The following is a 22231-nucleotide window of genomic DNA, read 5'->3' on the forward strand; positions in this document are numbered from 1 at the left end:
AAATATTAAGCTAACTGGGACATGATTGTTGCAAATTGCTCCAGAAAATAGCTGGGAGCTCTTAAGATTTTAAAATAGGTGTTTTTAATGCTGCAATTGTCTTTTGATGGTTTTATTAAATGACGGAGAAAGTACAATTAGCATGTTTTGCCTCATTTGCCCCGTGGCGCTCATTTGGGTCTAGAGGAGGGCCACTCCGGGTTTCCATGGAAACCGGCTTGTCAGGCTGGCTCTGGCAGAGTCTAACAGGAAATCTTTATTCCCAAAAGCAGGTTGTCAGATTCACTCTCAGTCAAAGTGCAGTGAAAATATTTTCCATGTTACTTGCCTGTGGTTCCCAGGCACAGGGAGCCTGTTGTCCTGCTGGGGCCACTGTGTTGGGGCCAAGTGCTGGCGGTGCAGGCCCGGGCACCGTGGGCTCGCCCTCCTACATGACCGCAGGGCCTTGGGGCTGTGTTCAGGGGAGGAGACCAAAGCCCCCCGCTCCCTGTGGGAAGGCAGGTCAGAGAGCACTGATAGAAAGGGCGCTCCACAAGGGGCTCTACGGGGAATGCCTGGCTCCTCCCCATCCTCCCCGCTTGCTTCCCTTTACTTCCTGCAGTTTTGCTGTTCTCCTCTGCACTGAGGATCTTCTGTGTTGAGGAAGCTACTTTTTAAGGCATCCTTGCAAATATTTCCCTCAAAGTACTGGGATCTAGAGGTGTAGGTCTATACACAGAATAGCACCGAATTGCTGTGTGACCCTAGGTAAACCCCTTGACCTCTCTGGGCTCCAGCTTCCTCCTATACAAGTGGAGGGTGCGGTGGGCCACGTGATCTCTGGACTTTTCTGGCCCCTGGTTCTCAGCCCAGACAGGCCTCTCTGGTAGCCCCAAGGAAGGTTCTGTTTCCTGTCACTCAGCCCGCAGTGGGAGTCAGCAGCCCCCTGCCCGTCTCTCAGCACTCCACTCTGAAGTTTCTCGATTGGAGCTCTGAGTCGGTGGCAGCAAACCCGAGCGTCCGGTGTGAAGCCTCCCGCTTGCAGGACGGGTGCTGCCCGGCTGGCCATGCGACTGTGCTTCAGTTTGTGGCCCGGCCGCAGCCGCTCCCCGGGCTTCCCGCATGGGCTCTGGCTCCGTGTCTCCCCGAGCCTCATGTCCGTGGGCCACTGTCCTTCTGGCCCCCGTCTGGCAGGAGCTCTTAGCCGTGTTTAGCGGGTGGACGTTCCCTTCCTGAGCACTGTGGCTTGAAGCTCCCGAGCAGTGTGTGTTCGATGGGAAGTTCAGGGTCTGCCGGATCTGTTTGCAGAAACTCGAGCTCAGCCGGGGCTGAGTGCCCTGGCTTTGTCCCCTCTTCTCCGGGAGGTGGCTGGTGAGGACCCTCCCCGAGGCTCCTCAGGCTCCCGGGCGTGTGGATGACCAGACTGCCCTTCTGTCAAACACCCGTAAAGGGGCTGCGGTCGGAGCCCTCTGTTAGCAAACGCTGGAAAGCCAGGACCCCCAGACTTAAAGTGTATGCTCTGAAGCCTTTCCAGCAACCTCCAGAGGGGCAGCATTGGGGGGGAGCTCCCCACGCTCTGTGCCCACCCTCCCACCTTGTGTTTCCGCCTCACCTGCCCTGCGCTCTCCCTGTGCCATCACTCACGTGGTTTTTTTCTCTGAAGGTACTAAGAAGCTCACCAATAAGGCCACCCTGTGGTATGTGCCCCTGTCACTGAAGAACGTCGACAAGGTCCTGGAGGTGCCTCCAGTCGTGGTAAGGAGACCCCCTTCCGCTTCTCTCGGGGGGCAGATGGCAGAGGGTAGCCAGGCGTCCCAGGAGAGCAACAGAAGGGGCCGGGGGCCGGGACAGCCGGTGGAGTGGGATGTCCCGGTCTGGGATCTTTGTGCAGGTTTCGTTCATGCTGGGGATGTCCTGGTGGACACCCCTCCTGGAGGACCCTTCCTCATGTCCCTGACCAGAGGGAAGGCGGGGGTCAGGATGGTGTCAGGTGACAGGTCCTTCTGCGAGAGCCAGGACCTCCCGGCTGCCTGGCCCAGGCCAGCCGCTCCCCATCCCAGCCCCTGACGAAACAGAGGCTAAGACAGCTCTGTTTCCGCCTCTTCTCCCGCTGTCCTGGGTTCTCTCACTCTGGTTTTGCTGCAGAAAGAAGCGTCTTTGCACGAAGGGAGCCCATTGTGTTCGTTCTGGGCCCGCTGCGGGCACGCTCGGGTGGACAGGCTTTTGGAGGGTGAATGTTGTGCCAATAGAAGGATTTAGTTCCTTCCCTAAAGTTAGCCCTCACCGCCTCCTGCGGCGCCCCCAGGACACGTGTGCTTCTCCTCCGGGGAGGCCTGCGGCTCTGCTCTCACACCTAAGCTCCTCTGGAGGGAGTCACCCCGTGGTTCTGGCAGCGTCTGCCCTGCAGTGAGCATTTTCCTACACTCGTACAGAGAACAGATTTTTAAAATAACGAAACCGGGAGCCACAGCTGTAGGAACTGGCACCTGCTATCATGCGGAGAGCCCACAGAGAAGCTGGGTCCTGCCCTCCTCCTCATGGGGACGCAGGCCCTTCCTGCTTGGGGAGGCTTGCTCTGTCTCCCTGGCAGACCTTCCCACTTCCTGCACCCCTGCAGGTGTAACATTGCGGGGGGCACTCCCTGCAAACCCCCCCCCCCACCTCTGCCCGTGCCAGCCCAGGGTCCGACCGCACAGCCTGCCTGGGCCCCCGGGGGCAGGCGAGGCCCAGGTGGCATATCTGCCCAGGTGCGGATGGCTGCCTGCTGGGCTCCAGCTGCCGAGCAGTCTAGATATTTAAACCACCTTGAGACGGGAGCCCTCTCCACGTTGAATGGGAAGGACGCTTAGACCTTGGCCTGGGTTGGATCGGTGGCCTGTCCTTTGGTCCCGCGGGAGACGGGACGTAGTGCTCCTGCCCGCTGACGGCCCTGGCATCACCCGTCCCTGCACAGGCGAGGAGAGCGGTGGAAGCTCACGGCCAGGGCACGGAGCCCAGCAGCTCCTAGGGCTCACCCCTCTGTGATGGTCCTGGGGCTGCTGGGACGGAGGCCGCAGGGGAGGACGCTTCCTGCGTCTTCCAGCTTCTAGTGGCTCGTGGCTGCATCCCCCACCTCTGCCTCTGACTGCCCCTGGGGGGGTGTTACCTCCTCCTCAGTCGTTGCCCTTGGGGTCCGTTCTGCTGCAGCGTTACCTCATCCAGACCCCGGTCTGTCAGAGGCCACGTGCGCAATTTTCCGTGGGCGGGAATTGTGACAAGACACTGTTCACCCCAGAGCACTGCCCTTCCGTGCGGCCCCACCCGCCCCCTCCCTCCTTCCCTGTCTCTCCCCTCCCTGCAGCACTGACCGGGGGGAGGCCCAAGACTCAAGAAGCAGGAGTGAGCCTGAAGCACAGTGATTTTTCTCTTTAGAAATTACGAGCGTACCCACCCCTGCTTTCATCTTTTGCACCAAGCACTTGGTGCTCAGTTAGCCGCATTGCATGTAAATACGACGTAATTATTGAACTGATTTCATTTTCATGTACCACAGATTGTAGAAGTCTCTGGCAGGCCATTCTCTGGCTTCGGCACCGGATGATACATGTTAAAGGGTTGATACTGAAGGAAGATTCTGGGGCTGAACACATGAACCTTTGCTTCCTCTGGCTCCTCAGGGCCGGGGGACTGAGAGCGTAGGGTCTTCGGCCAGCAGGGCGGGGGTGGGCGGCGTGCCGGTTCCCATCCCCGCACAGGGACAGGGCAGCTCTCCTCCCCAGGGAGCGCTCACCCCGCATCCCAGAGGGGCCTGGAGTTTTCCCATCCCTTTTGTTTAGCCGGGTTTGATAAGACGTAAGTACCAACCATGCCCTTGTAGAGACGGAAGCAGAGAGGGCTCCAGATGGGAGAAGCCACGCAGCTCCTAGCTGGAGCCGACGCTCATATTTATGGGCGTTCGCCCCCCCACCACATGTGAGCCCCACATAGAAGCCTTCAGTTGATTTGAAATACAGGTCTGCTGTTGTCCTCATCCTGATGGATCCTGGAAAGCTCGGAGTCTGGCGTTTACGCTCATCGCTGGTCACGTGGCCACGAGGCTTTCTCATACCCCCTGCCCCCGGATCGCACCACCGACCTTTTACAGAGCGCTGTCATTGATTTGAGAACACACACATCTCTCTGTGCGGGTGTGTGTGTGTCACGCACGTCTCTCACGTGTAGTCGCACCAGACGCGTATGTCACACGCACCTCACAGAGCACACTCGCGTGTGCATCTCCCTGGAAGAAGCCCGGCTGTCCACCTTGTGCAGTGGTATTCAGTGTAAGACGCTGCCACCTGGCTCCACCCTCTTCCTCGGGGAGCAGGGACCCCAGTGTCCCTGCAGTGACCCTGGAGAGGCGGGGGGGCCATCCGAGAGCGGACCCTTTGGTTGTTGGGTTTTTTCTTTTTTCCAGTGTCTGAGAGTGCGCTTGAGTTCAGAGTCTCGCCCAGGCCGGTGGACGTGTGCGCTGAGCTGGCTTTTGCCTCACATCAGCTGGGCTAGACGAGCCCTTGGGGTGAGGGTGGGATGCCAGCCCATCGTTGGGACTGCTGGTGATTTTATCCCTGATTCAGAGGCAGCAGGGCAGCGTTGTGAGGGGGCTGCGTTTCCTCCATCTGCGTGGCTCGTGTCTGGCCGGGGCCCTGCCAGCCGCGTGTGACGGCCCGGGCCCAAGCCCATGCTCACGCGGCCAGGGTTTATTAGGCTCAGGAGGTTGGCTCGTTCTTAAAAAAATCTCTTTAAAAGGTATTTCTTGAAGACACTTGAGTTCAGCCGTGAATTTTACCGGATAGGCACAGCGCAGACTCTGCTCATATGCTCTTTACTTTGGACGGTGGGACAGGGGGCCACAGTTTATTTATGGAGAAAAAGGTTTAAAATTTAAATTATCCACTGCAACTTAAACACTCAGGGTTAGTTTCTTTTGAACAGACCCCTCAGACCCTTTCTCAGCCTCCTTGGGAGACAGGTTCTCCAGCCTCAGATAATGGTAACTGAGCCACAGAGTGGTGTTCAGATCCTGTGCGATTTGCCGCAGGGCCACGAGCAAGAAAATCAAGATGTTTAAGACTGGCTTTTGAAAGGAGATCTAAAATTGCCGTATGAAGTGAATTTACCTAAGTCAGAGAGGCTTCAGCGGGGGGCCGAGAGGGGCCCATGGGGCCCTGGGTCCGTAGCTTCTGCATGGGCTCAGCCAGAAATGCTGCCTGAGTGAGGCAGGGGCAGGTGTCAGAGCTAACCGAGGGGAGGCTGGCTGGGCCGTGGTCAGCACGGGGGGCCAGGGCCGTGGTGGCAGGAAGGGAGAGGGCTGCCAGGGGAAGCTGGCCCCCGTGGACCTGGCCTGGGGCTTTTCCGAGGGGTCCTGCATGGAGGGCGTGTGTGCCCTACACTGGGCTGGAGGACAGGGCCCTTGCTGTCACATCAGAGAAGCCCAGCGTCTCCCGCTGTGCCCGTAGGAACCCCAGCTTTTGTGCCAAGTTTTATATTCTGTTTATTCTTCTTGGGTCTGAACGTCTGTGATCCATGAGGAGAGCTTCGCTGGGATCATCTTAGCTTTGGTGCGCATTCCCGCAAGTGTGCAACCTGGACAGGCTGGGAGGTCAGCAGAGTGAGGGTGTCGAGGGCATGCGGGAAACCTGCTCTCTCCTCACCCTGTCGGGGCTCCCGTGATTCTGTGGTTCTGTGTTCAGGGATAAATCCTAGGAAGGAGGAGGGGGCACGTGTAAAATGTGACGGAGATTGTTGACGGGATGTTGTTTTAACAGCGACGGACTGGGAGCCTGCCTGACGTGCTCAGTGCCGGTCCATCACCTCAGTCCTGGTAGGCAGAGAGGTTGGGCTGATGCAGGTCATTGCTACTTGGACACCTGCACCTGGCACGGGAGAAGTTTTATATACCCGTGGGCATGAGAACAATTCGAGGAAGACACAGAGCAACCATTTGAGACTGTTTATCTCTGGATACATGAGATTTTCACCTTCTCTGTGTTTTTATTGTTTATATTAAATATATATTATTAGGACAGGGATGGATGGCTCCAGTTACATAACTCAGGCAAGGAGAGCCTTGAGCCTGGGAGGCCGAGCCACGCCTGGCTGGGGACGGCGAGGGCCGGGCTCACTGCTGCTGGCCTGATCCTCTGTCTGCGCCTCTCCGCAGTATTCCCGGCAGGAGCAGGAGGAGGAGGGCCGGAAGCGGTACGAGGCCCAGAAGCTGGAGCGCATGGAGACCAAGTGGAGGAATGGGGACATCGTCCAGCCCGTCCTGAACCCAGGTAAAAGCTGGGGTGCAGTTCTGGGGACTCACTTCTGCTGGCAGGTGCCGAATGTGGCAGGCTCATGAACCTTCTCCTCCTGGGGCTGGTGCAGCCCCTCACCCTGTGTGCTGTCCCAGGGGCTCTGTCCCCTGTCCCTACAAACCCATTTCCAGTAGCACCGTCAGCAGTGAGGGGACGGGACAGCTCAGGGGGGCCCTGCAGGCCCGTGGAGTATGGAGGCAGAGCCCCCACCGCCTGGGCACACAGGAGCGAGCCTGTGCGTGGAGGTGCTGTCATGTCCTTCCCCCAAGGTGACTCAGGAGCACATTTCCAGCTCATAAAAAACAAGCAAATGGCAGCATCTCTTTCCACGTTGTTCCTCACCAGCCTGCCGCTCAGATGTCTGCGGGCACGCCGGCTTCCTCTCCGGCCATGTCCTCCTGGTCTTTTACTCCCTTGCCTGCAAGTCCAGGTGACCGGCGTTAGCCAGGTGTCCGTCCAGAACCCAAACGGAGAGTTCCAGGGCTGGTTTCCCTCCAGACGGGACTTTCCTCCCTGGGTCCTTAGCAGACAGCTCCCCTGGGGCTCAGACAGTTCAGGGCAGGGTCTCAGGGGGTGTGTCTTCCCATCAGGACACAGCGAGCCCTTGGGACGTGGGTCTTCCTGGTCACGTGGGTCTCCTCTGCACACACACGACCATGTGTCATTCGTGTGGAGAGGACTCTCAAGAACGTGCTGTGTGTTCTCTGTGGGGCTCCAGAGGGTGACACCTCTGGGTGCCCTGGACACAGGTGTGTTTGAGTTCCGGATTTGGTCCTTGACAGCAGAGGACTGTGTTGTGCCCCGATGTGCCCTGGGCTCTCCGCCCTCCGTGCTGTGCCACGGTTCCTGCTAACCAGGACGACAGTGAACTCCAGGGCATGGGCCGGACCACGTTTCTGGCCCCCTGCCCGCCCGCCCGGGTTGCAAGCCACATCCCGCATCGGGGCAGGGCCTCTGGCGATCACCCAGCAGCCGTGCACGTGAGGACGGGGCCTCCTGGGTGTCAGCTCCCGTGCCCTGGGCTCCTTGGGCTGCGCCTGTTCTGCTCACACAGGATTCTGCAGCTCTTCCGGTCTGCTCACGGTCCGCTCACGCACATCTCCCCCTTATTCTTCTTACGTTCCAGCCTCAACCTGCCCACAGCGAAGGCCGGTGGCCTGTGTGTGGGGTGGTGTCTTCACTGTTCTTCTCACACCTGCTTTTCAGCGAACATTTCAGCCAAAATGATACATTAGTTGTTGGTATTCACAAGAAAGAATGTTGCTGGAAGAGACGATCTGTTTATAACACAGTCGCGCATAAGACGGGCCTGGGGTCACTCCTGGCGACTGAGGGCCGCAGAGCCACAGCCAGGCTCTGCTCTCGGGGGGCAGGCAAGCATGCTGGGCAGGCAAAGACACGGAGGGCAGCCAGGTGATGTGACCGAGTGGAGATGTCTTAGGAGAGGTACAGACTCGGTGCTGAGGGCACTCCAGGACAGAGAAGCTGGAGGGGGCTGAACGGCAGGCCACCCCCCCCCATGCAGAAGACATGTCCATCCCCAGTTCTGGACCCTTACTTGCAGAAGGGGTGTTTGCAGATATCATCAAGTTAAGGATCTTGAGATGAGGTCATTCTGCATTACCCAGGTGGGCCCCCAACCCAGTGAACGGTGTTCTCATTAGACAGGAGGGTAGAGACAGTGTCAGCCCAGCCCCAGCAGGGACGGGCCGGGAGGAAGTCTGGACGGCACGTGGGGGCTGCTTGGGTGCCCCTCTCTGTGGGCCCTTTCTGGCGAGTGCTTGGGGTGGAAGCCGGACTGAGGGTCGAGTTCAGTCCTGGATTCCTCCTTTGACTATCTGGGAAACTGAATATAATGCTCACGGTTTCCAGCCTAAGTCCCTTCATGCATGGGGTTGTTTCCTATTTTGCTATCTTGTTTGACTGTGCATCGGATACATAACGTTTCTCAGAATCTATTATTCTCCGCTGTTAATCAAAGGTGACAATCTGAATCTCAAGATTTCTTTTTTTTTTTTTTTAATTTATTTGACAGAGAGAGAGCACAAGCAGGGGGAGTGGCAGGCAGAGGCAGAGGGAGAAGCAGGCTCCCCACTGAGCAGGGAGCCCGATGTGGGACTCAATCCCAGGACCCCAGGATCATGACCTGAACCGAAGGCAATTGCTTAACCAACTGAGCCATGCAGGCCCCCCCCCCTTTTTTAAAGATTTTATTTATTTATTTGAGAGAGAGAGAGCACGCACGACCCGGGGAGAGAGGGAGAAGTAGGTTCCCCGCTGAGCAGGGAGCACAACACGGGGCTTGATCCCAGGACCCTGGATCATGACCTGAGCTAAAGGCAGACGCTTTACTGACTGAGTCACCCAGGCGCCCCCTGAATCTCAAAATGTCTTGATAGATTTTTATAAGCTTTTATTTTTATTTTTCTGTGTTCCAATAAAAATGCATCTTTCTCAGATGACTGGCTTAGGGACTGGCTTTTAAATGCTTCTTAAGGAAGTCACGTGCCCATTCCTTGGTGTTTTGGAATGTGGTCCGCATTTCTGACCTCAGTCTCTCAGTAGCACTGGCTTTGCCCTGGCAGGGCGGGGCTGGGCCTCTGCAGGCAGGCCTCCCAGTGCCCGGGGGGAGGGCAGGATGGGCTCCCCGGGAGGGCCAGCGGGACAGGAGCTCAGCAGGAAGGGCAGAGCGTGTGCTTGGCACTGGGGGTCTTTCGAACACTCCAGCCCCTCCCTGTGGGAGGACCCCGCCACCCCCCATATCTGCAGCTCTCTGTCACCGTTGACACCAGAACCCGATTTCAGCAGGCTGTTGCCTAGCAACTCCCTCGCGGGGCTGACCTCATCCTTCAGGTGTCCTTTCAGAGAGTCTGGGAGTTCTTTAAGACCCAGCTTTTTTTTTTTTTTTTTTTAAATTGTTTTCTCCATCTGACAAGAGAAAATAAAATTACCTCGAACGGTTTGATCCACAGCCGTCGGATGTCCAGCTTTGACCATGTATGTGGCCATCTGGAGCCATTTGGGGGCTGTCAGGTTGATGACAAAGAAACCCGGCTCCGGTTGCTGGGCTGGGCCCAGGCTCTGCCTCCCTGTGGTCAGACCGTGCCCGGCCGCCCCTGAGAGTGCTTGGTGTCCATCTGGGGTCTCCCAGGATCTCACCAGGCCCCGTCATCCTGCGCCTATCAGCATTTGTTCTGGGGAGAGCAAGAGGAGGCCTCCTGTGTGAGGCGGCAGAGGTGGGGTGGTGAGGGACACGTTGTCTAGAGTTGGGCTGCCCGGGTCTGAATCCCCCTTCTGCCTCCGTGGGGACTTAGTCTCCCTGCCTCTGTTTCCTCGGCTGGAAACACAGGAAAGGGGACTCCTGTGTATGTTTACAGCCGTGCCGAACCTCTCCCGTTGCTGCGCCGGGGAACCTCACTCAGGTTCTGGACGCTGTTGTGACGCTGAGACCCAGACATTAGTGCCGTGTTAGCCAGGGTCATGGTAGCCGCTGTAGCTGCTGAACCCTGAAATCCTAGTGCCTGACTCAGTAGAGGTTTATTTCTCGTAAAGTCCAAACCGGTGTTCCTAATCAGGGGGTGCGCTGCAGTTAGGGTGGACTCGTCTTAGAGCTGTGCATCTTCAACAGGTAGCTTTCGGGGTTACCTTGGAAGGGGAAAGATCAGGGGCTCACCCATCTGGGGTTTGGATGGGTTGGGCTGAAAGCAGGTAGCACTTCCACTCATGCCCTTTTGGCGGGAAGGCAGCCTGCAGAGGAGGCTGGGCAGTGTGGTCTAGCCGTGCGTGGAGAAGGCGAGGAAAAAGGGCTGCCCAGTCCTGCCCGCTGACCACCATGTCCTGTTTCTTTCCCTTGCCCGTGTGGGTCACTTCACCCAGAATCCTGTCCAGCCACCACCTGACCTCAGAGAGCGGGATCTCGGATTGCATGTGGTTTTCTGTTGGGTTTAGATGCAGTACCTTGTGGGCCAGTGGCCGGTGACCAAACCATGGGCCCCCTGCACCAGCACAGTGTCCACACGGAGGTGGGACAGGACATGAGAGACGAGGGGCAAACACGCTCACGTGTTCCCGGGGCTGGTGTGCTGGCAGGGGAGGGCTGCTCTCGGAGGGTGGGAAGCTCCTCAGTCCCCGTCTGCTCTCCGGAAGGGTCTTCCTTGTCCGCTATCTTCCACGGCCTCTTCTGAAGTGGGCGCCTGCTCGCCTACGACGGGGGACATCAGAGGTTATTTAGGGCTGGAACAGTTGTCCCTTCTAAACCTCGTGGGCGTTGATCTGTTGGCTTCCTGTCAGCTGCTTGTGACAGTCACACCCAGCATCCTTCCCAGACAGGCTCGTCAAGCTCTCTCTGCTGGATGGTGGCTTCCTGGTGGCTCTCTCGTGACACACTCGTGGGCTGAGTCGTGATGGGCTTTGATCTCTCTCCCTCCATCCCCAGAAGCAATAGGCTTTTCCCACCTTTTGTGCCCCAGGTCTCTGGGCTCTGCTCACTCTCCGCTATGCTTCCAAGCTGGCTGTCTCTTTCCTGACCTACCTTGCTCAGTGCAGGAAGGAGAAGCTCCCAGGGCCACTCTGACTCCTTTCAGCCATTTCCCGGGGTGCTGTGGCCCCATAGACTTATCTTCAGGTTGACCATGTGTCCCACCTTCTAAGCCCAGGGGACGGTAGACCGTGCCCTTGACCCTCAGAATAAAGGTTTTCCTTTGGGCGGGCCCCAGTTCGGGTGCCAGTTCATGTGTTTGTTAAGGCAGCAGTGACAGATAACCCCCAAATCCCTGTGGCTCAGCCTTGCACTCGCAGAGCCTTTTTACGCGTCACTGTGCTTCACCTGAGATACGGAGCGTGAAGGAACAGGGGAGAGGCCACTGAGGATGGCGAGGACAAGAGGTGCCCAGCCAGCGCCTGAACCACACACACACAGTAGACACAGGCCCACCCCCGGAGAGCCCTGTGGGGGCCAGGGTCACGGCCGAGGGAAGCGGCAGTGGGGGGCGGCTGTAGGGGTGTACTGTTTTTCCCCATCAGAATAGTGGTGCTTTCACTCATTTAAAAGCTTATCAGTTCAAGTTCTAAGAACATGAAATTATTAGACACGGTCTAGATCACTCTAGACTTTTGAACGTTCCTAGAAGACAGTGGGGCATCTTTTTGACTAAGTTGTGATCGTTATTTCAAATGGCTTGTCGTCTGAATAGATACTTGACATGACAAAAAAAAAATTTTTTTTTAAGATTTTATTTATTTATTTGACAGAGAGAGAGACAGCGAGAGAGGGAACACAAGCAGGGGGAGCGGGAGAGGGAGAAGCAGGCTCCCCGCCGAGCAGGGAGCCCGATGCGGGGCTCGATCCCAGGACCCCGGGATCATGACCTGAGCCGAAGGCAGATGCTTAACGACAGCCACCCAGGGGCCCCGACATGACAAAAACTTTTGTATGCAATTTTCTGTGGTTTGAACTTCTAAAAATTTCACCATTACCCACCTGCATAACTGTTACCTGGTCAAAGCAGTTCCTGAGATTGGGCCAAATTTGAGACTCTTAGTTTTCATTTGTGCTGTAAGAGTGACTTCTGTGTCTTTTATGAGTGGGACACAAATGAAGGCAGCAGAGTGTGCCCCTTGGTTCTTGGGGCCTTTCTGTTCTCCGCCTGCACACTTTGCAGAGAGACAGGGCCCAAGGGAGACTGTCTTTGAGCTCAGGGGTGTGGTGGCCTGTCCAGTGCTGGCTGGGGGAGTCTCTCTGACAGCTGTGAGGACAGGGGTCTTCATCGGTGTGCTTTGTGGCTCCAGCAGCTGTCCCCAGGCAGGGTCCAGGCGTCTGAACCCCCAAGGCCAGCTGTCGGCATGGCCCTGGCTGGGTGCACCCTCACCAGCAGGGACTGTCCCCCGCATCTCCCATAGCACCACAGGGATTTGGGGGGTACGTCTTTTCCATTTCCGAGTGAGATGAGAAACTGGGGAGGGCACAGTCCTGCTTCCCATCCCGTGCGGTCTGTCTGCATGTACTGCATTACCCTGGGGCCCAGCGTGGTCTCAGATAGATAGTCCAGGATGCTCTGGACACGCCTGCACTGAAGGGGCAGCTGGGAGCGGCAGCTCCTCCCTTGAGTCAAAGCCACAGGCCATGTGCATCGAATGCAGTCCTTGTGGACACCAGGGGACACCTGGAGTGCCCTTCCCGGGAGCTTTTGCTGCCATCCCCATCCCATCTTGCTTGGAGTTGTCGGTGTTGTCTGTTGGCTGGTTTTAGGTAGTGTCCTCGTACCCCAGCTCGTGGAGGGACCACTTGCGAGGACCGTTTGACCCACATCCAGATGGGTGTGCTGGACAGCCAGGTCCCCAGAAGGTGGCCTCCCAGGTGGGAATCCTCCACTCCACGGTTGCCCAGGAGCTCCTGACTCCAGGCCAGGAGCCTGAGGCAGGAGCTGGGACCTCACGTGGCACACAGCGAGCCAGGAAAGCAGGCGGAGGGAGCAGGCTAGCTGCGCATGAGAATGAGAGCCCTCTGTCCAGAGTCGGAGCCACTTCTCAGCTCCCCGTGCAGCCGAGGGCCCTGCCGGCAGCATCTCACGGTGATGGCCTCTCAAATACCGCAGAGGGCACTTGACACAAGCGCTCCAGACTTGAGTCTAGATCACTCTAAGCCACGAGGCTCAAGGGCAAGTACAAAATGAGTTTGGATTTAAATACTTTATGGACTCCGTTTACCTGGGCTCCAGTTTTCCTGCCTTGTGACCCCTTCAGGCAACCACATGGTTTGAAATTCCGCACCAGGCAGGGTCTGGAGGTGATGCTGATGCTTGGCCTTGCTGGGGGAGGAGTGGCCACCCCCTCTGAGCACCAGCTGTCCAGGTAGGAGACAGAGGAGCGTCAGCCGTACCTGGAAGGCTCTGGAAGGTGGAGGCAGTGGTGGGTCTGCTCAGAAGATCCTACACGGGAGTGTTGCCCGCACCTGTGAGAAGAGGCAGTGTTGAGGTGTCCTATCTGTCTTCTGGAGACAGGGTTTTATTTCATGTGTTTGTTTAAGTGTGGCCTCTTCCAGATATTCTGGCGGCAGCAGTGATGGGGGAGGGAGGGAGGGAAGGAGGGAAGCCCCCAGGGATGTGGCGAGCTGGGGCGGTGAACGGGAGGGAAAAGCCGGCTTGCCTCTGGGTGCTGAGTCTTCTGGGCTGGGTCGGAGCCCGAGGGCTGGCAGGAGTCCCGGGGTGCCGTCCAGGGAGGCTGGGTCTGTGGCGTCTCCATCTACCACTGTGTTCAGTGAAGTGTGCATGTGCACGCTCTCGAGGTTGCGTGATGAGTTTCTGAAACTGTCTGCGATTGTTTACAAAATTGGGAGTGAAAGTCAGAGGGATGACTGTCCAGACGGAGGGTCACCACAGCCCTGGGAGCATGTAGCTGCAAGGTTTGTTGACTGGCTGCCTGTGTCTTGGGAACGGGCCTTGCTGGGCACACTGGTGTCCCCAGGGATGGACATCATGACCCGCTAACAGAGTGGCCGTTGAAACCTTGAAAGCCTTTCCTTCCACAGACTGGAACACGTGGAGACCACGGTTCTCCTTAGAAATATCACACCTGAGCTGCCGACTCTTGGACGCCCTAGGCGGCCGTGCAGATGCCGCGTACCTCAGCCGTGGGCATCAGTCTGCCCCACGGCCTAACCTCTCTCCTTTGTAATTCCAGAGCCGAACACCGTCAGCTACAGCCAGTCCAGCCTGATCCACCTGGTGGGGCCTTCCGACTGCACCCTGCATGGCTTTGTGCATGGAGGTAAGAAGTCAGCGGCTGCCGCTCGCTCGTGCCTGCCCGTCTCCCCAGGGGCCAGGCTGCCGTCTGACCCAGTTTAGGCTCCGGTGTTTAATGAGGTAGAAGTTTAAACTCTTAAGAGGCTGCATAATAAATTACCGAAATACAGTCAGCGCCTGTTTTTAAAATTGGAAACAAAAGTCAGGTGGATGACTATCCTGTTGGAGGGTCACACGCAACCCAGGGAGCATAGAACCATGAGGTGTGTAGTGGCCGCGGGATGGGGCAAGGCCTTTCGGGGGACAGTGATATCACCAGGGAGTAATAGTGTGACCCACTAACAAAGGGGCTACTGAAGCATGTTTTTGCCTCTGATGTTCTCATTTATTTCTTCCTTTGGTCAGATTCCACCTTAAACAATATAGGCCTTAAAGTTCGTGGCTCAGGAATTCGGTGGGATATAGAGGGACTTACTCCAGGTTCATAGAGGGACGCTTTTTACTTTAATGGGGGAATGCTTATTTTTTTGCAATTTAGGGAAAACAGTAAGCATGGGCACAATGCCATTCGTTCACGCTCTCATCTCCAATGCCGGGAGTACCAAGCTCTCTTTTCTTTTCCTCTCAGAAAACTCGTATTCATCCTTCAAAACCCAGCTCAAATGGTACCACTCTGTGCAGGGATACGCTGATATTTCTACGAGGGGAGGCCTCAGGGGCAGGGCTTGATCTTGTTCTTTGTGTTGGCTCCAGGGCCTCACACAGTGTCGAAGAGAGGCTTTACAAAGGTGTGTTCCACGAGCGAGAGGCACAGATCACGTGCACGGGATAATGGGCCCTGGGCCTGTCAGAGTCAGAGTGTGGGCCCTGATTTGGGATATATTTTTAAAGTTTGCTTCTTTTTTAGCTAATCTTTGTGGGGTTTTTTGGTTTTTTTTTTTTAATTTCATCATTGTTTTCCTCTTTCCACTGAATGTTGGCTGCGGTGCCCTTGGATCTGATTACCTTAGATCCTACCCGAGGGACGTTGCGCTTCATGACAGTGCATGCCCAGGCCCGTGCATGCGGTGGCGGTCTGAGTGTCTCTGTACCCCGAGGACAGCCGTGGCCCCTTAAGCTTGCTTGTCTCCTCTTCTTCACCAGCCCTTGCCTGCCTCCTGGAAGTGGGGGGCAGCCCCTCTTCTGAGCTCCCCATCTGAAGCCCAGGCCCCGTAACTGCTGAGAATTGTCTTTCAGCCTCATTGAGCTCCATTCCACTTGAAATTCGTGAAACTTTGCGCTAGAATTTTTGCTTATCTTGTCCACATGTTGGAAGTTCGGGAGAGGTGGCATCTCCACCCTTCGCTGTCTCCTTGTTGACAAGGCCAGTCTTCTGTCTGTACCTCCTGGCGGTGTGAGTGAGGGAATTGTTGCAGATCTAGAATCCATGGTCATTTACAGAGCCTGAGCTGCTGCGTTTGAGGCAGGCACGTTTCTTTAAGAAGTGCATTTAAGGAATGTTTACAAGGGCTTTGCAGTATTTAATGCCTATTTTAGTAGAGGTTTTGTGCCCACAAGTTAAAAAAAAAAAAAAGCCTAATATTTTCCCCAAACGTAATCATCTCTAAACAGCACCTAATAACTCACGAGGAGCGAGTGAACAAAATAAACACTGTGCCGAAAACACCCGGGAAGAACTGTAATTTTATGGCATTTTCCTACGGAGAGAATGCTATCCATAAGAGTGGTGTCTAAACTCATTTCTGTCAAAGTCTTCTCTAACCTGTAATTCAGTGGATGCCAAGCGCAGGAGAAACACGTGAGCTGAGATGAATGCTAATTCGGCTTTTATTCAGTAATTCTGTGCTGTGTCTGTGTCTTTGAAAAATTCTTCCCCGTCCCATTCTCTGTGCCTTTTACACACCGGGTAGTCTCGGTCTTGCAGCCCAGCTCCTGTCCCAGCACTCGAGAGCACATGACACGGACGCTGGCCATGCTGAACTGGGGAGGGTAGGTGGCCCCAGATGGGATGCAGGACTGCAGTCGGATGCTAGGTCTTTTGGCCTGTCCTGGGTGCGCGGACTGGCCCTCCAGGGATTCACTGAGGGAAGCAGAAGCCGAGGGGAGCAAGCAAGATCACATGGGGGATTTTGGGCTCAGGTGCCAGGAAGGAGGGCCATCTGTGTCCCTGTGGTTTTGATTTCAGGGTCTTGGCACAAGCTCCAGCCTGTCTTTGGGCTTCTGCCTTCCCTGAGTCCTGAGTGAAGCCGTGTAAGTCCCTTCCTTCTCCTCTGGCCTCCCCGTCCCCACCCCTCCCCCACTATTGGTTGTGTCCCCTGAAGGGGTGACCCGGTGGGTATCTGGGCGGGGTGTTTAGGTTCATGTCACAGTGAGGACCTTATAAACTCACCCGGACACCCAACCTCGATAAACACACTCAGTGAGAATAGGAATTGATGGTCCTTCCCAAACATGGTAAAACACAGGTGTCTGAGCCCTAAAGTGAGCATCTTCCTCAAAGGGGGAGCTCTGAGGACTGTCCCCGAGGTCAGGACTGAGGTGAGGGGCCACACTCTCACTGCTCATTAACGTTGCTTTGGGGATTTGAGCCGTTGGCGTTAGACCAGAGGGAAACTCAGGCACCGGAGTTGGACGAAAAGAGGGAAAGCTGCCTGCAGGTGGATGACCCAAGAGAGTCCACGATCAAGGTAACTCAGGTCGTTAGAGAATTCAGGAAAGCTGCAGCATCTAAAATGACCGATAATAGTAATAAAAACACTTGCCCAAAATAGAAAAATGACTTTTCATTGTTTTTGTTTGTAGGTATATCTGTTTTCCCAGGTATGTTTTCGGTTGAATTTTATTTATATCATGAACTGCTTTTTAGTAATTTGGTGAAAAGGTGTAGGGCTAATTTTGTCTGTTTGTTTGATTTGTCTTCTTAAAGGCCTTGTTCTCTTCTTCCCTATTGGTTCCCGAGATGTTCTCTGCTGTTTTCTTCCTCTGGGACGCTCCCTGCCTGGCCCTCTGTTGGCTGTTCCACGTGGGCTTTGGGGTGGGGGGTGTTGCTGCTCACGCTGGCCCGACCGTGACGATGGTGGGGGGCTCCCTGGGGTAGCCTGGCGTCCTGCTCAGGGCAGGCCGGAGGCGTCTCCACCGTGAATTCTTCACTTCTGAACTTTCGGTGGCCTTGGATGTTTCTTTGGCACTGCAAAAAAATTTTTAAATTAATTATTTTAAACCAAGATATTCTGTGGAAGTGGTCCAAGATGGCTTTCGACAAAATGCAGCTGCCCCTGGGGGGCTCCTGTGCTGATTGTTCTCCTGGTTTGTGGCCCCGTCTCCCCGGCGTCACTCAGCGGGCCAGCCTCAGACCCGGCCTGCGTGAGCGCTGCTGAGCGCTGAGCCCACGCGTGACAGTGTCTCGTCACCGCGTCTCCCACTCGCTCTGAACACTCAGCCTCCAGTCCTCTGTGCAAAGCCTCTTGGGACAGTTAGGCCTGCCAGACAGCCTTTCAGTACATGTTTCCCTGGAGAGGGCCCCCCTCCGCCCCCTGCGAGCCGGACTGCTCGTTCCCTGCACCTGCTCCGCACTGCTCTTCTTCACAGATCTCCCATTTTCCGGGGGCTTCCTAGGAAAGGAAAGGCTCAGCTGCTGTGCTGAAGGCCCCACACAGTGGCTTCCACCACACAGACGATGGTTGTCTCCTGGGGGATGATGCAGAAGTCCAGGGCTCATCTGGAAGCTCACTGGTGTTGGCGACCCAGGCTCCCCCTGCCCGGTCTGCCGTCCCCAGGGCGGCCCCATTTCTGCGGTGCGGCGGCACATGGCGGCACCAGCATTCCAGCCCGGACCGCGGGGTGGGCAGGGGGCTCCCAGGAAGCAGCACCCCACCGCTCGCGTCTGCTGGTGGGTCTAGCTGGCCAGACGTGTCAGTCTAACTCTGGAGTTGCTGTAGGAGAGAGGGAGGAGTGATTGGGGGGGCAGTCCCTGTGGGGCTGGACCTCGCGTGTGTAAAGCGTTTCCTGGCTGGGTGTGGCAGTCTCTCCCCGGGATTTGGAGGTGCACCCCTTCCAGCCTCCAAGGTTCCTGTTAAGAGATGCGGGGAGTCTGGATTCCCTCCCTCAGCTCTCTGGCCGCACCTCTGCCTCTCCCTCTTCCCTGAGCCTCCCTGCTTGCTCTAGCCTCTGCCCCGGGCCCATCCATAATCTTCCCGCTGACTGCTTTCCCGAATGCCATTAAATTGAGTGGTCTGCAGTTTCTGGGCTCCTCTCATTTGTGATGTCACCCCCCCACCCAAGCTGGGCTTCACAGACCCTCCCCCGGAGCCTCCGCTCTGGATGGCTGGGCCCCGCCCCCGGGGGTTCGGAGTACCCCAAGTGTCCGAAGGTCTGGGGACCATGCTGGTGAGTCCCTGTTGCATGTGCTTGAAATCCATCCCTGCAGCTCCGGCCACGGCCAGCTTTCTGAGGCCTCCTCTACCTCAGGGTGCCTTCCTCTGGTGCTGTCTCCCCATTCCTCCTTTTCCATAGAGTCAGCCCTCCATTTGGCCTTTGGACCCTCTTCTTGCCCACTTCCGGGTGTCTGCCCCAGTGGCCAGCTCATCCTTCCTATGGTGTCCGTCTGTCCACTTTCCCAAGAGGTTGTGGATTGTGGTCTTGTCCTTGCTGCGCGCTGGGATCGCCAGGTCACTCAAAAATGCAGATCCCAGGCCCCGCCAGTTGGACCAGATGCCGTGGGGAGGCCCAGTGCTGCAGCCCCGGGGATTCTGACGGACGGGTCGGCCTGGGTTACCAACAACCGCTGTAAACGTGTGGCCCTGGGAAAGAGGACACAGCTGGGAACCGTGAACCGAGCTCGGATCTAGCGCCCAGAGTGTGTTTCCTGCCTTGGAACACTATTCCCATCTCAGAAATCTTTCTTGTTGTCTTCCCAGGTGTCCTTAAATGAGCAGCCATCATCGTGTTTCATGCTAACTACTTAAAAGCTGGACGACAGAGAACCTTGTTCTTAGAGTTAATTATTGTTGTCCTGTTAATTACCCAATGGAAGACCCCAAAAGCCGGGAGAGGAAGGAAGTTTACAGACTCTCAGTCAGGGAAGGGTGTCGGGGGCAGCGACAGCTCTGTTCTGGACGGTCAGCCTCCCCAGCGCCGCAGTGCACACCTTCCAGAGCTTCCGTGAGAGCTGGACCTTCGGGGCCCTCGTCCCAGGGGCTGACCTGGGTGATTCTGGTTGCCTCTCCAGTACCTGTCCCGGATCTTTAGAGCGTCAGAGGAATGGACGTGGGATTGTCTGTGGTAGAGCTCTGTGTTCATGATCACATCTGGTTCTGGGTAAAAACTGCCTCTGCTTCAAGATGAGAATCAAGGCAGGGACGTGGCAGTGAACTGGGGCTGACCCGGTTTCCTAAACCTGGCTGTCCCTCAGCAGTCATCTTGGTACCTGTTAGGAACACAGATTCCTGGGCCTTCTCCAGGAGGGTGTGATGAGCAGGTCTGGGCCCCGGCCTGGGGACCTGTATTTTGAGCCACAGGTGCCCTGGGGGTTCTTGTGATTTGGGGCTACCAGAAACTCGCAGCAAGAGGGCTTTTGTCTCAACGCACCCAGCAGCTATGCCCTCTCACCCCGTTCCCCCAACCTCTCAAGGGCACTGGACACCCGCCCCCCTCCAAGTCCCCTCCTGGGTTCATGCCCCCCCACACCAAATCTGTGCTGGCGCCAGAGTGCCCGGGTGTGGACACAGATGCCACGCCCCACCCCGAGAAGCCTGCGGTAAGTCCGGGGCGGGCCCAGGCATCTGCATGCTCACTCGCTTCCCAGGTGACTCTCCCCACACTGACAGTGAGGGGTTCTGGGGGGGTGGTTCCTGAATCTCGGATTGCCCCCTGTCACCTGAGGCCTGGGTGTGCTTGCTCCCCCAGTCCTGGACCTTCTCCTCCCTCTTCATCTTTTCTCCTCGTGCCTCGCCCAGCCCCGTGGCCTCTGTGACCTTATCCAGGTGGCAACCGATAGATTTGTTCTATCCCACTTGAGTGGTCTTGGCATCTTCACTGAGAAAGTGGCCCCGTGGACCTGATCTTTCTCTTCATTTCTCCCCTTGGCCGTTCTTCTCATCACTTCTGTTGAACGGATGACACCCTCTAGAATTGTGTGGCTGTCCTAACCTACCCCCCCCCCGGGCCTTACAGCCTCCCTTTCTGTACAGGGGTTTTGGGGGGGGGGATTAATTGAGATAATACGGGGCAAACAACCAGCGCATAGGAAACACTGGTTGTTATAAACAGCAGGCCCTTGAGCAACACGGTTTTAAACTGCACGGGTCCACCTATGTCAGGATTTTTTTCAACAAAAACAGGACAGCCCGTATGTGTATTTTCTCTTCCTTACGATTTTCATGTCATTTTCTTTCCCTTAGCTGACTTTATTGTAAGAACACAGCATAGGGGCGCCTGGGTGGCTCAGTTGGTTAAGCGGCTGCCTTCGGCTCAGGTCATGATCCCGGGGTCCTGGGACCGAGCCCCGCATCGGGCTCCCTGCTCAGCGGGAAGCCTGCTTCTCCCTCTCCCTCTGCCTGCCTCTCTGCCTACTTGTGCTCTCTATCTCTCTGTCAAATAAACAAATAAAAAAAAATCTTAAAAAAAAAAAAAGAACACAGCATACGATACACATCACATGAACGGTACGTGCTAATCCATGGTTGCTATTATGGGTGAGGCGTCCGCTCAGTGGTATGCTGTTAAGTAGGTTCTGGGGGGGAGTCAAAAGTTATAGGCGGGTTTGTGAGGGGGTCGGCACCCTTAACCCCACCGTGTTCCAAGGGTCAACTGTAATTTTTACTTAGTTTACTAGTTTTATTACAGTAGACGCAGGGAGCACACAGAGAACACATGCTTTTTCTCACATCCAGTAGGGCGTTTGTAAGCTATCATTTACTTGACCACAAAGTGCATCTTAATTTTGGATTCCCCAGTGTGGGACCTGTGAAGCCTAAGCTTCCAGAACAAGAACGTAACCACCTGCAAGTTAAGACAGTCATCTAAATAAGCCTTGGTCAAAGAGAGAGTCAAGTCTGGATCTCTAAACGATCCAGAACTACAAATACCAGAAAGGAGAGCATTTCCTGTCAGAATTGGGTTTGGCTAAAGATGTTCTCAGAGGAGAGAGTGGGTCACTTGGAACTTGTGTTACCTAAAAAGAAAAATTAAAAATAACTGAGTGCTGGAATTGGGAAAAGAGCAGCAGATCCACCCCCAGGAAGGAGAGGGGCTGGGGTGGTGCAGGCCTGGCTGTGTGCTCCGGTCTTGGGACCCCCGGCCCCCTGCTGTCCCACGTCCCTGCACCATCCCCCCCCCCCCCCGGTCCCACCTCACAGCCACGGGACCTGTGAATGTTGGGCCGTCAGAGCCCTCCCCGCTTCCCGTCCCTCCCTCCCTGGGTTGCCGAGTCCTGGGGCCCCATGCCCCTGGCATCTCCCCTCCCTGACCTGCCCCCAGCAGCGCATCGGTCTTGGCAAAGCATGGCTGTGCCCGCAGCACCCGCGGCTCTCAAACCACGGACCTCACTGCTGTCTGCAGGATGCCGACCAGCCTCATCACTGCCCTCGAGACTCTCTTTCCCTAAACGTGCCTCTTGCTTTTTTGCCTCCGTATCTTCGTTCTTCCTGCTCTTCCCACCTGTGCCCATTCTGCGTGTCCGGTCCTCGTCCCGTCTCCTCCATTTTGCCTTGGGAGCCCGTCTCTCCCCGGGGAGTAGCAACCTTCACTTTGTCCTTATGCACCCTCACACATTTTTTTTTTTTAATTTTATTTTATTATATTATGTTAATCACCATAATTACATCATTAGTTTTTGATGTAGTGTTCCATGATTCATTGTTTGTGCATAACACCCAGTGCTCCATGCAGAACGTGCCCTCTTTAATACCCATCACCAGGCTAACCCATCCCCCCACCCCCCTCCCCTCTAGAACCCTCAGTTTGTTTCTCAGAGTCCATCGTCTCTCATGGTTCGTGCACCCTCACACATTTTTGTTCCTCTCTTATGCATTTCCGCCTTTCTGCCACTTCAGACGGCGGAGATATCCTCAGGTGTTCATTTCCTGGCGATGGCGAGCTCCCTTGTCCTGACTTCCTCCCTTCCCGACTGCTCTGCAGAGTACAGTCTACATGGAAGGAACTTGATGAGTGTCTGCTGAATGAATGAAAGACATC

At 56.0% G+C, this 22231-nt stretch overlaps 1 protein-coding gene across 3 annotated transcripts in view; it reads left to right on the forward strand.

The window, feature by feature from the left end:
- ACOT7 (acyl-CoA thioesterase 7) overlaps positions 1 to 22231 on the forward strand; it is a 110194-nt gene that overhangs the window by 44274 nt on the left and 43689 nt on the right. For all 3 annotated transcript variants that reach the window (XM_036064483.2, XM_036064482.2, XM_036064486.2), the window contains exons 4-6: positions 1643 to 1734; positions 6161 to 6275; positions 13977 to 14063. In XM_036064483.2, the coding sequence (XP_035920376.2) occupies positions 1643 to 1734; positions 6161 to 6275; positions 13977 to 14063 (294 nt within the window). The remainder of the gene's footprint in view (positions 1 to 1642; positions 1735 to 6160; positions 6276 to 13976; positions 14064 to 22231) is intronic.

This window comes from Halichoerus grypus, chromosome 5 (genome assembly GCF_964656455.1).
Source record: "Halichoerus grypus chromosome 5, mHalGry1.hap1.1, whole genome shotgun sequence".
Lineage (NCBI taxonomy): Eukaryota > Metazoa > Chordata > Mammalia > Carnivora > Phocidae > Halichoerus > Halichoerus grypus.